The 12,739-nt window shown below is 33.2% G+C and overlaps 1 protein-coding gene and 1 non-coding gene across 17 annotated transcripts in view; both read left to right on the top strand.

The window, feature by feature from the left end:
• The window catches only part of EML4 (EMAP like 4), a 153,686-nt gene that overhangs the window by 82,594 nt on the left and 58,353 nt on the right, over positions 1-12,739 (top strand). For 5 of the 16 annotated variants that reach the window (XR_014082500.1, XR_014082499.1, XM_081591993.1 and 2 more), the window contains exons 3-6: positions 1,165-1,294; positions 4,317-4,490; positions 6,336-6,464; positions 6,929-6,954. Coding sequence is in view for 9 of the 16 variants with exons in the window: in XM_081591993.1 (XP_081448119.1) it covers positions 1,165-1,294; positions 4,317-4,490; positions 6,336-6,464; positions 6,929-6,954 (459 nt within the window). In the remaining 7 variants the exon portion in view is untranslated. Of the gene's footprint in view, positions 1-1,164; positions 1,295-4,316; positions 4,491-6,335; positions 6,497-6,928; positions 6,955-7,147; positions 7,181-12,739 lie in introns of all 16 variants that reach the window. The other 11 variants (XR_014082498.1, XM_081591991.1, XM_081591989.1 and 8 more) reach the window with 5 other exon arrangements.
• LOC145503999 (U6 spliceosomal RNA) lies at positions 12,622-12,728 on the top strand. The gene has a single exon (XR_014051992.1). It is a non-coding gene; the product is annotated as a U6 spliceosomal RNA (small nuclear RNA).

The raw sequence follows: 12,739 nt of genomic DNA, 5'->3' as shown, positions 1-12,739 counted from the left end.
ATAAATTGTTATAGGTCTTTTCCTTCCTCTCTTCTGATTCATTCTGTCTGAGGTAGGGAATAGGAATCTCAAAATTAAGGAAGCACTTTATATGATTGACACAAGTGGCTCCCAATGGCTTATTATTGTCAGAAATTCAGTGCTGTACTATCATACATGTAACATTCTAGGGTGTCAAATATTTTAGGCTCTATACATAAAAGTTTTTGTTCTCTGTGCTTTTATGAAGGAAAAATAATGAGATTGGCCAAATATAATTTTCTTATGTTCATGTGAGAAAACTGAGTCCAAAAATTCAAAATTAATCTCTACTTCCAAATTTGTAAATAAATTTGACCCTTAATAGATGTGGCTCTTTTATCTTGTGACTATGTCTTCCTTACCATGCCAGCATATTCATCACGCATGTATTCCAGTCCTCCTCCTGTTTGAATGAAGATAACAGAGGTTATTTCATATATTTATGCTTTATTTATATGGAACAATATTCTAAGATTCAAGATTTATGATATCTAGGATTTCTAATCGATTAAATTTCAACAGAACCTGAGCTCTTTCTGAAAATTGCTATTATGTGGGAAGTTGTGGTTTACTTAAGGCACAGCTTTGAATCGTGTCCTTTAAAGCTACTGTGTGTGAAAAACAAGCCATTTAGTTAGAGAATGACTCTAGCTGCAATTTAGCAAATTAGCATGTCTTTTTTATAGGTCTATTTTAATGAGATTAAATCTTCAGACAAGAATATTGTGTGCTGCATAATGGGTTTCTCTGAGACCTTCAGATCTTATTCATTTCCTTTTGAACTACAGACAATACTGGAGATGTAGCTAATCAAAGTTGGGTGTACAAGCTAGCAAAGTTCATTATTCTGTGGAGGAAATAACTAGTTCATTGTGTTTTTATATAATTTTTCCAAATAATTTATAACTTTATATACCACATAGAGTTGTCTCAATTTACAGATAATTATCTTTTTGCACTCACTCCTTTCTTATTTATATACTTGATGCTTACTGAAAAAAAAAATAATTTTGTATGTTGCCTGTGGCAGGGTGGGCAGTCTGCTTACTAGATCTAAACACTAATGGACTTACTTTTTAAGCTCTAATCTTTAAGGAATATTTTGAAATTTGATTTTAAAACTTTTTTCTTAACCATATCTAGGCCAGCCAGGCCTTCGAGAAGCTATTTCTATGTCCTGTATAACCAATGGGAGTGGTACAAACAGAAAACCAAGTCACACCAGCTCTGTCTCAATCGCAAGAAAAGAAACTCTTTCATCTGCTGCTAAAAGGTATGCATTTGTAAAAAGCTAACATTGCAAAACTATCTCAGTGTGATAACTCAGTCTACTTTTGAAAAGAATATGAAATAAGAGCTGTATGGAATTCAAGTGAGCGTATCTTTTGAATTCTTTGTCTCTGAATGTAGTGATAGCCTGCTTGTACTCGCTGAGTTTACATTCATCATACTTATGGAGTTGTGTGAGGAAGCTTTTGGTTTTTACTAAAGAAGGCAAGCAGTTTCATTTCCTGGTTTGGTTTTGTTTCTTTTTAATAAGCATCTGTTGATGAGATAAGCATGACTATATTTAATGTAATTATATAAGTGAATTTTGCATAGCAAGTGATACATTTGACACAGCATTTTTAAAGGAGAAATAGAATCTTTGGTACATATATACATTGGTGGGAGATTAGATGCTATAACTTTTATTCTCAACCATAACTATAAAATTGAGGCTTAATTTAAAAATGTGTGTGTGTTAGGGGGTGGTGGACAGGAAGGCAGTGAAAATATTACAGTATAAAAATTTCAGTGGATTACAGATTTACATTCTCTATATTCTTTTCGTGAATTAATGAATTCAGTCTATTCTAATAAAATTGCTTACAGGATCTTAAAACTGTTTTCTTCAAAGAACGATTGAAGAAAAACTTTAAGTAATAGAATAATATTTAAAATATGCTGATGGAAAATGGTTGCCTCAATAAGCTAATGCTGAGTTTTTTGTCAGTGTGTTTTCACAGATGTTAACCAGACATTTGACTATAGGAATGGTGAAGAAATGACAGAATCTTTAGGCCTTTTAAAAATCCTGTTCTGTAATTGAGTCATTAAGTCATTGTTGTTACAGCATCTAGACTTTACCCTCCAAAGAATGCCAAAATTTATTACCTGTGTTCCAGTTTCAGGAGAAAAGGACAAATGATGAAAAAATAAACATGTGGTGGAAATTTTTAATACAATTTTTAATAATAAACTTCCTTGTTGTATCCAGTGATAGTTTGTATTCAGCCCATTTTCTTACATAGCTATAGTTATGTGAAGTGGTTGGTATTATGTACAGTAGTGACTTAGTTTAAACCAGATGAGTTTGTTAATTTATGATGCAGGGGCTTTGTGTTTTGTTTTGAAATAACCCAGAAGAAAAATCTACTGGGTCCATATAAGACTACTGGCCCAATGCTGTGAATTCAGAATAATTTGAAGACCAGTAAGAAAGAAGTAGTTTCTAATTCAGTTTTAAATTTCAAAGTTAATCTGGTATTTTTGAGGTAGAATTAAATTTCTCAGCACATACTTTAAAGATTGAGTATGAACAAGACAATCAAAAGCCAGTCTGAAGTCAGAAGGTATCAGAATGAACCAGATTAAGAAATGATACTGTCAAAATTATATTTGAACATTATTCATTATTATCATGTGATTAATGTACTGTATGTACTGTTTACATTTGTTGAGCATGTTCTTAAACATACTTCTTTGTAGATTATGCATCTTATAGTAAATTTTAAAATGTTCTTTGATTAAGATAGTTGTAATTTTATACCTTTTCAACACTGGAATCGTTGTTTCCATCTGTTTTGTAATATTGTCAGAATTGTTTGTGCAGTATAAGGACTCTTATCCAGTGTGATCAGGAATAGTGATGTTTCATTAATCAAGAGTCAGTGTGGAATCATGTGAATTTATAAATAAATATCTGAAATATTTCATTTTAGCTTAAAATATGTTCACATGGGCTTCTCTGGTGGCTGAGACAGTAAAGAACGTGTGTGCAATGCAGGAGACCCAGTTTCAATCCCTGAGTTGAAAAGATCCCCTGGAGAAGGGAATGGCTACCCAGTACTCCAGTATTCTTGCCTGGAGAATTCCATGGACAGAGGAGCCTGGTGGACTATAATCCATGGGGTCACAAAGAGTCGGACATGACTGAGTGCCTTTCACTGTGTTCATTTGTCAATTTTTTAATGAAAGACTGAGTCTCCCCCTTTTTCCTCTCTTAAATATGCATCTCTGATTAGACTACTTACTGTCTTGCATAAAATACACCCATAAATTGTTTTTTACAATTTTTAGTTTCATTTTTTAAGACAGAATAAGAAACTTAAAATTCTTGCAAAATGGTATGAACTAGAACCCATCTTTTTTCTGTGATTTTTTTTTCTTAATCTTTTGTAATTGTTTCACCCACGCAAAAGTTAACAGCAGTTCTTTTATTTATTTATTTTTTAAAATTAGTTTATTTATCTATTTTTTAACTTTACAGTATTGTATTGGTTTTGCTATACATTGACATGAATCGGTCATGGGTGTACATGTGTTCCCTTCCAGAACCCCCCTTCCACCTCCCTCCACATCCCATTCCCCCGGTGAGCAGTTCTTCTGGTAACTCATTTTTATTTGGTCTTTGCAAAGCATTCAGCTTAGTTTACATAGAAATTATTCTCTTTTCTATGTACATTTTGTCAGTTTTCTTTGTATTTTTTTAACTTAGTCGTTAAAATAATGAGTACAACTGGCATAAAGAAGTTCAGGGGAAAAAACACAGTTGACTCTTGGTAAGTGTAAAATTCAACTGGTGAGAGCAGAAGTATACAAAAGAAATAGGAATTAGAGAATAACCTACAGAATGTGAGCATTTAGTGTTCCTTGGGTGTCAGTGTGCTTAACCAGAGGTAATGGATAGTGTCACTAATGCTCTGATTTGGGTAAACTGAAGTCAGTTAAGAGAGCTTTTACTGTCCCCCCAAATTTGCTAAAATGGCATAAGGCATTAGAGGCCAATTTGGTCCAAAGGGGCAATCTTCATAGGATATGTTGTCTTAGAATTATAATAAATTCTTTACTGAAGATTTTAATAGCTTCCAGAATTCTTAAGGAAATATTTTCATTATTGAATGAAAGCAGAGTAAATTGTATTAGCTGTATGATTTAGGATTTTGAATTATATAATAGTAGTAACTTTTTCCATCATTTGATATCTTTTTTGTTTAAATATGTGTTGTTCCATGTTATACTTTATTTTACAGTGGTACAGAAAAAAAGAAAGAAAAACCACAAGGACAGAGAGAGAAAAAAGAGGACTCTCACTCTAATGATCAAAGTGCACAAATTCGAGCATCACCTTCTCCCCAGCCCTCTTCACAGCCTCTCCAAATACACAGGCAAACTCAAGAAAGCAAGAATTCTACTCCCACCAAAAGGTTTTAACTGACCCCAAGTACAGAGTTAGGGAATGGTTGTAACGATCCCTAAATTCTGTGACTTGAGAAGAAGTTGGCTATCCATGGATTCTAAGAGAAAAACTTGTTGACTTTTTTCCCCTCACTTCTTTGTGGCAGTAATCTGTATTTTAACTCATTGGGGAATGATAATTTAAAGTCAAAATCTATAAGTTAAAACTTGAGGAAAAAGATAAGTTATAAAGATGAAAGGAAGGCAAAGGTAACCTACTCTAAAGCCAAAGCAACATTTTAAAATTACAGAATATTAAAAATATATGCATAAATTTATAGCCATGGATAAAAAATTGCATGTGTTTTTATGCTCACCATATTTTGGCATCATTACAACCTTCAGCTTGTCAGAGCCCTTCACAACATACGGCTCTTCACTGTGACTGCATCTCAGTTTCAGTTTTGGGTTTTGGGAGGATAAGTTCTTGCTTGAGTAGAGAATTCAATTCATTTCTCCTAATCTTTTCTATGCTAAAGGCTTGCTTGAGGGCTTCTCTCTGTGTCTTAATAATTAATATTTTAAAGTTATGAGAAGGGGAGAAGGGAGAAACGATCTAACAATGTGTGTGAGCCTAAATTGGGGATCTAAACTTGCATGCTGGGAGTTCAGCACTACAGCTGCCTTCTAATCAAATATTTAGACCAACTTAATGAAATTTGCCTGCTTTAGGGATGTTGATTCAAGCTTTATGATTAGGTATAGATATATTTTACCATCACACTTCCACTTGGAAATCTTAGGAAAATATTAAACCATTCTCAGAACTGGCTAGGATTTTAATAAAAACAAATGACATCCATTCCTAAAAGATTTTTAATATATTTTTATTTGATTAGCTTACTATTTTGCCTCAAATCTCTAATGGAAAATTTGGGAAAACACAACACCCTTCACTTGATTGATGCATGTTTAACATTTTTAAAATGCTTTATGTGTCTCACGCAGATTCTTATCCTATCTTAATGGTTTGTAATTCTTCTGTCTGATCTAATGTGGAGTTTTTCTTGGATATAGCTTATTAATGTTTTGCAGCCTTGGATTGTGTGTGATTAAAGGTGGCTTTTTTGTTATCAATCTCTTCAAGGTTCTGATTTGACTTGGCATCTTCTTTGTCCCAGATCTCTTTTTTCAGCTTCTTAAGGTCTCCTGGAAATGTGCTTGCCATTCTGAATTTCTCTTTGAATGTACTATTACAAGATGTATTGAAGACTGGATGAGTTGTAGGGCAGTTAACAGTGCAGCAAAAAAATCATTTATAAATCAAAATATTTCAGTTATAAATATATGGGATTAGTTTTGATAATATCAAAACATTCCTGTATTAAAATGTTTTTATTTCTGATCATGGGTAAAATTGAGAGATACAAACAAGAGTTTTGCTTTTAGTACCACAATTATTTAGAAATTGTCATTTGTACCATATATAATTTAATTACATGAGGACATAAAAAATGAAATAGCAGCCTTGTCATGATTGTGAATAAGTTTTTTCACAAATTCACACAATTTCATAAATTATGAGAGAGTAATTATTCAGATTTAAGCAAATGGGTGTTCTAAAAATCTAGTACTATTTATTCTAGTGAATCTTCTGAAAAATAGTGAAAAATTAAAAAACAGACTTGGTAATTGCCTTGTTTAACTCCTTCACTCATCCAAGCACAGAACCTTTCAACTAATCATTCCTTCTCTTTTCTGGATTAGCTTTAAGAAAATGTTAATTGCTGCTTATATGTTCTGTTCAAACTGTCAATTACATGTCATTGCTATGCATAGAATTTTTCTCTAATAAATTAATATGTTTCTTCCAGCATAAAACGACCACTGACAGCTGAAAAGTCACATAATTCATGGGAAAATTCAGATGATAGCCGTAATAAATTATTGAGGGCAGTTTCAACATCAAAATTAATATCAAAAGTTATAAAAAATACAGACAAGTGAGTATTATACTTCTATCTGAAAATTACTAGTTCTTTTACCATCATGTTTGCATGTACAGTTATATGCCTTGTTTGAATCATTTTTAAAAATCTGTATTTATAATTTATATCTTTTTTTCTTCTAAGTACATTTTTTCTTTTGTGTTCTTTAAAAAAGGCTATGTCTTCCTGTTGATACTTCTCAACTCATAATAAATCTCAATAATGTCATAAAATTTGAGTATTTTTCATAAATTCTTTCTATGTTTTACTATTGAAGTGATCCTAATGGAATATTCCTTGTTTTATGACACAGTGTATATTAGTAGTGAGAAACTTTAAAGAATACTGATACCTGAATTTCACATTTGCAGATTTATTTGGGGTGTAGCCTAGACATTAAAGCTTTTGCAGTTTTCAGGTGATTATAATGGTGAGCCAAATAAGGTTATGAAATAAATATCTTTGAATTCCTTTTGTAGGCATAAAGATGTCATCATCAACCAAGGTAAATTAAAAATCCTTTTTAAAAATTTTTTCTAAATCAGTTAAGTTTTCCCTCTTGATAAGAATATTGACTTATTTTCATTCAGTGTATTTTATTTATTAGCTCACAATAATAAAAAAGAAGCGTATTTTATAATCATCTAAGAAAATCTCTTAATTTTTATTGTAAGATATGTCATTTTTGTCTCAACCAGCAAAAATGTCAACCCGTGAAAAAAACAGCCAAGGTAAGAATAAGCTACGCAGTTGGTCGCCTGCTTAGTTAATTTCTTTCTAGATCTCTTATTTGGCTTTTCATTATTTATACTACCTGACTTTCCTCTTAATGAAGAAAATATGGTAATTTGAACTAGTGAATCCAAATACTTTCCCACTTCTATGAGCTCTGAAGAGTCAAAGTCAACAGTAGAAATAAATATATCATCACAAAGAGGTATAAAATACCAAGGGGAATTTCCCCCCTTTAAAAAAAAGAAAAGTACTTAGAAAAGCCATTTAAAAGATTGATAAATTTTAACTCAATTTCCTGTCTTGCCAACTTCATTGCAAATAAGCACTCATTTCTTGAAGCTAAGACTTAAAATGTAATGAGTCTAGCAAATCCATTTCCTCTTAAATTTTTCTTTTATATTAATTGTAATTTCTGGCTACTTGCTGTTGTTGGCTTGTTCTGACCCAAAAAAGGAGAGCAGACTTTCTGTAAATGTGTATTTAATTTAATTGCAAAGTAGGTAAGATTTATACATCAGTTTTACATTCTCCCTCAATTGCCTGCAAATTTAATTGAAGCATGCTATTCTAAGTAAAAGCATGTCCTTCCTGTGCATGCTTTTTACAGCTAATTTCTATGTGTCATAGTTATCTTTATTTTTCTAGGCTATTATATTAACCATATACCATGTGGTTAAAATTTTTGTTAAGAGATTTAACTTGATTTCTATAGATTTTTACTTTCTTTGATTCTACTAAGAAAAAAGTATTTGTAATCTTTGGGTCATTTGTTTTTACGTAGAAATTCTAAATAAAGTTGATTTTTGCTACTTCAGTTAGGTCTTATTTTTCTCTTTCTTCTTTAATTAAGTACAGATTAAGTCATGGTTGAAATACCTTAAGGAAAAGTGAAAATTTATTTACAAAGCCAATTCTTACTATATGCCAAAACATTAAAAAAAAAAAATAGAGATAATGATAGATAGTGGAAGGAGCAGTGAATGGAGAATGTCTGTGTTTAATATTTGTCTCTGTTGTATAGCAATCTTGTGACATAGGCAAAATGGCAACATCTTTGGGTGGTTTTCTAATCTGAGAATAGTAACTATAAAGCTTACTTCACAAGACTGCTGAGTATGTATGGAAGTACTTTAAAAACAGAAAACACTGTACCTATAAAAAGGTGCTACTATTATTACATGTTTTGCTAAAGAGCTTACATTTCATAACAATCCTTATAGCTATGGTAAATGAGAAAGGGCTGCCTCTCTGTCATGCCCTGGTATGCCCTTTGGAAGGAAAAGGGAACTAACTTATGCTTAGTATGTCATAAGTGAGTGGTTTGTGTTGGTGACAATTTTCAAAACCATCCAAATAGGCAGATAAGTAAATGTATTTAAAAGGGAAGAGTTTTGCTAGAGAAGGATCACCAAAGTGAGGAAGAAAGGATGGAATGAAAAACTGAAAAAGAATATAGAAAAATCAGTTAAATTCTATTACAGGAATTGTATGTGGCGCTAATGGTCAAGAATCCACCTGCCAATGCAGGAAACATGAGATGGGGTTTTGATCCCTGGGTCAGGAAGATCCCCTGGAAAAAGAAATTGCAAACACTCCAGTACTCTTGCCTAGAAAATTCTATGGACAGAATTGTTCCAGATGTTGGAATTTAATAATGTCAAGTGTTGCTTGCATTAAGCCTTATTTTTGAAATTTGAGTCTGTTCTTTTGCCACTTTAATCAGCTATATATATCATTAGAGTGTATCTTGAAGGAGAACTCTTACACTTCAGCCTGTTACCTAATTCAGGTCTGACTGAAGCAGAGCCTGTGGAGAGAAGTAGATGGTTCTAGAGATTGCAGGTAGGGTATGAGAGGTAAGGAACAGAGGGAATCTATGAAGGCCAGCTTGAAAGTGGGTAAGAGGCATCTACTGAAATAAGACATTTGAGGAAGAATAGATGTGGAGAAAAGAATAGTTTGGTTTTGGACAGTTATGCTTGAGTTGCCTGTAAATCTTAATTTACATGTAGAGATGTGTAACAAACAACATAGTGTAGATCTTTAACACCTGTAGTTGAAGTCGAGACTGGTTTCACCGTTTACTTAACCTGTGATCAAAAGCAGATTAATTAGTCTTGTCTTTGTTTTCTTATTTATAGTTGAGACAACAATAAAAACCCTCAAAGGATTATTACAAAAATTAAAGATAATGAAGTGTCATAGCACGTGGCACATAGTACCAAATAAATTTTTATTATTATGAATTTAACAGTAAAACTTTGCACTTAAATATGTGGAGCTAAGATGAAAAGATGAGCATTAAATAGATGGTCTTCACTTGATATAAGTTGTAGATTGTTTAGTATTCATTTTGCATAATATATTTCACAGCACATTTTCTTATACTTTAGTTATTTAAAATATCTCATTTTTGGATAGTCTTTTTAAATGTGATTAGTTCTCTAGCTCTTTTTTGACAGTGACAAGTGTGACTTGTTCTAAGCCATCTGCTTTGATTTGGGAACAAGCTGATTTACATTTGGTATACATAAGTGAGTGGTAGCAGAGAAAGCTTGACCTGAAAGGACTGTGTTCTTTAAGCCCAGCAAAGTAAAAGAGCAGTAAATCTGCATATTCTCATCAGCACTTTGAAGAAAGTAAACCATGGTTGAAAGCAGTAGGAGGTGAAATGGGATGTACACAGGGCAATTGCTCATCTAGGTGTACTATACCATATTGTCTGAACTCTGGAACTTATATTCTACCTATAAGAAACAAATAATAACTATTTAACATGTCAGGAAGTAATACACATTGAGGAAGAACAAGGAGAGGGGAGAATTGCTGTTTTATATAGAGTGGTTAGGGGAGACATCTCTGATAAAGTGACATTGAGTTACCTGAAAGGAAGTAAGTGAACAGTTGGGTATCCAAAGAAAAGAATTTCATGAGCAGGGAAAATTGGAAATACATAAGCTCTGAGTTAAGAGCCTTCTTGCTGTGTTAGGAGCAGCATGGAGGTCCTTGATCATAGTGTGCATACAATTCTGTATTTGTCAACCACTACACTTATAGAATATAGATTAATTCTAAGCAAGAGAGGCATCATTAGACACCTCACTTAGGAAAGGAAAGCAATGTTATTTAGTGGAAAGAGCATAAGAATAATAAGCATGAGACCTAGTTAGGGGTGAATCACAGAAGTTTAAAGAATCAGAATGTTACAGTGACTACAGTTATGAGTGTTGGTTGGGAAGAAACTAAAAATTTCATTTGCCAGAGGAAATTATGAAAAAAGATAAAACATCCTTCATCTGTTAATAAGGTTTTCACTGCCTCTTGGGACCTTGGACCTCAGTTTCCTGATACATACTTTGGCTTAGACTGCATATTGCCAAGAGTCTCTTTAATCACTTTTTGAAAGTTCTTTCTCACAACAAATAGAAAATGGAAGACAACCTCTCATATCTTCTCTAACTCATGTTTAATCTACCTCTAAAGAGTTTGACTGCAGGTGCTTTTGCTTAGTGCTTAATATTGTTTTCTGACCTGTTGGCTCCAGGCATGTTCTGTCCTACAACCTGATCACATCTGTGTAAACGGAGCATTGTATCTGAAAACATAGCTAAAATTTACTGCAAGAATATAGAGTAGCAGTGTCCTACTGACAACTTTTTGTGTATTATGTTACCTGCTAAGAGGAGGTATATTGTCACCTGCTGAGAGGGTGTGCAGTTTGAAACAAACCAAAGAAATTAAAAGCCCTTGAGCTACAGATAGAATCTTTCCTTGTTGTTTCCAAGATAATATCCAGAATTTGCAATTCCAGAAGTTAGAAAGAAGGATGCTAACCTTAAATCTATTTTAAGTGTAAATAAGCAGAAGGGGAAGGAAACCAAATATTGCACTTCCAAAAAATACACTCACTACTAAAATTTACCTATTGGCATATGTTAAATACAATATATAAGTATTACTTAGATATCTAGGTCTTGGCTTTGTCTAAGTATAATCTCTGTATTTAAAAAGAGACCAAAAAGGAGGGGACCTCTTCTCTGTTGGAAATTTTTTTTTTAAGCAGAGATCTGATTTCTAGTTGTTAGTGACAGTTGTCTAGATTAAAAGGTATTTCAGGGCTGTCCAATTTTTTAAAATACAAATCATCCCAACTTCTAGAATACGTGTTTTGGCATCCTCTCTGCTTATTTTCAGCTGAGCGAAAAGCCCCGACTGCCCCACTTTGATGATGCTAGTGGTAAAGAACTCACCTGCTGATGCATGAGATGTAAGAGATGCAGGCTCAATCCCTGGGTTGGAAAGATCTCTTGGAGAAGGGCCTGGCAACCCACTCCAGTATGTTTCATGAACAGAGGAGCCTGGCAGGCTACAGTCCATAGGGTTGCAAAGAATTGGGCACAGCTGAAGTGACTTAGCACACCCCCTTAGAACATGGAGAATATGAGTTTTCATGAGAATTTCTAGTCTTGTACATATTTATTTTGCTGTGTTTGAAGACGTTTCACCCATGCTGAATTTTCACAACTGTAGGTAGAACTTTTTTGTTTTGTTTTTTTAATTTAAACTAGGAAATACAATTAACTGGAAAATCTTCATTCCTTAACCAAGCTGGTTAACTGAGCTAGTAGAGTTAGAAATCCATTCTGTCTGGAAATGACAACCAGACTCCATGTTGTGTTGCTCGTTCTATCAGTTGTTACTGTTTTCCTGAAGTGCTTTGAAAAGATTAGCATAGCAGAAAAGAGGTACAAATCATCAGTGACATATATGAGAGTGTAGGGAAAGACACAGTGAATCACATACCACATTTCTAAGCCATACTCATGGTTGATTGTCCAAGGAACAATTTCACCAAAAATATTCTGTTGATTATTTCCTTTAATAATGCTTTTTAAACTTTTTAAAGATTTTAATCTTTCTAAAAATACATGCAAATAATACAAGCACCCATCTACTGACCCCCAAATTTATTAGATCTTTACATTTTTGCTTTATTTGACTCAGATTTTTTTTTTTTTAATTCACCTTCCCCACCCCCGCCCCACCCAGCTATACCATGTGATATATCTTAGTTCCCCAACCAGGGATCTTAGTTCCCCAACCGGGGATCAAATCCATGCCCCCTGCATTAGGAGCACAAAGTCTGAACCACTGGACCACTGGGGAAGTACCTTTTTTTAAAAAAAAAGGAAAGAAAACATTAAAGATAAGTTGAAGTCTCTCAATCCTGTTTAATTAAAATTTTATAGATAAGTTTTTATTGTTCTCCTTGGGCCTCTTGATTCTCTTTCTACTGTAGTTAATTGGGAAAGAGCTAGAGGGATAAATATTTTGATATCTGGAGTTTCTTTTTTTAAAAAAATTAAATCCAACTTGGTATATTCAGATAAAGTGAAGAATTTTTTTCACTTATTTAGTGTTTAAGATAACTTTTCCTGTGCTCGCTTCGGCAGCACATATACTAAAATTGGAACGATACAGAGAAGATTAGCATGGCCCCTGCGCAAGGATGACACGTAAATTCGTGAAGCGTTCCATATTTAAAAAAAAAAGAT

This window comes from Giraffa tippelskirchi, chromosome 4, assembly GCF_054371585.1.
Source record: "Giraffa tippelskirchi isolate mGirTip1 chromosome 4, T2T-mGirTip1v1.2.pri, whole genome shotgun sequence".
Taxonomy (NCBI): domain Eukaryota; kingdom Metazoa; phylum Chordata; class Mammalia; order Artiodactyla; family Giraffidae; genus Giraffa; species Giraffa tippelskirchi.
Note: the sequence above shows the minus strand (reverse complement) of the source record. Positions and strands in the feature narration are given on the sequence as shown.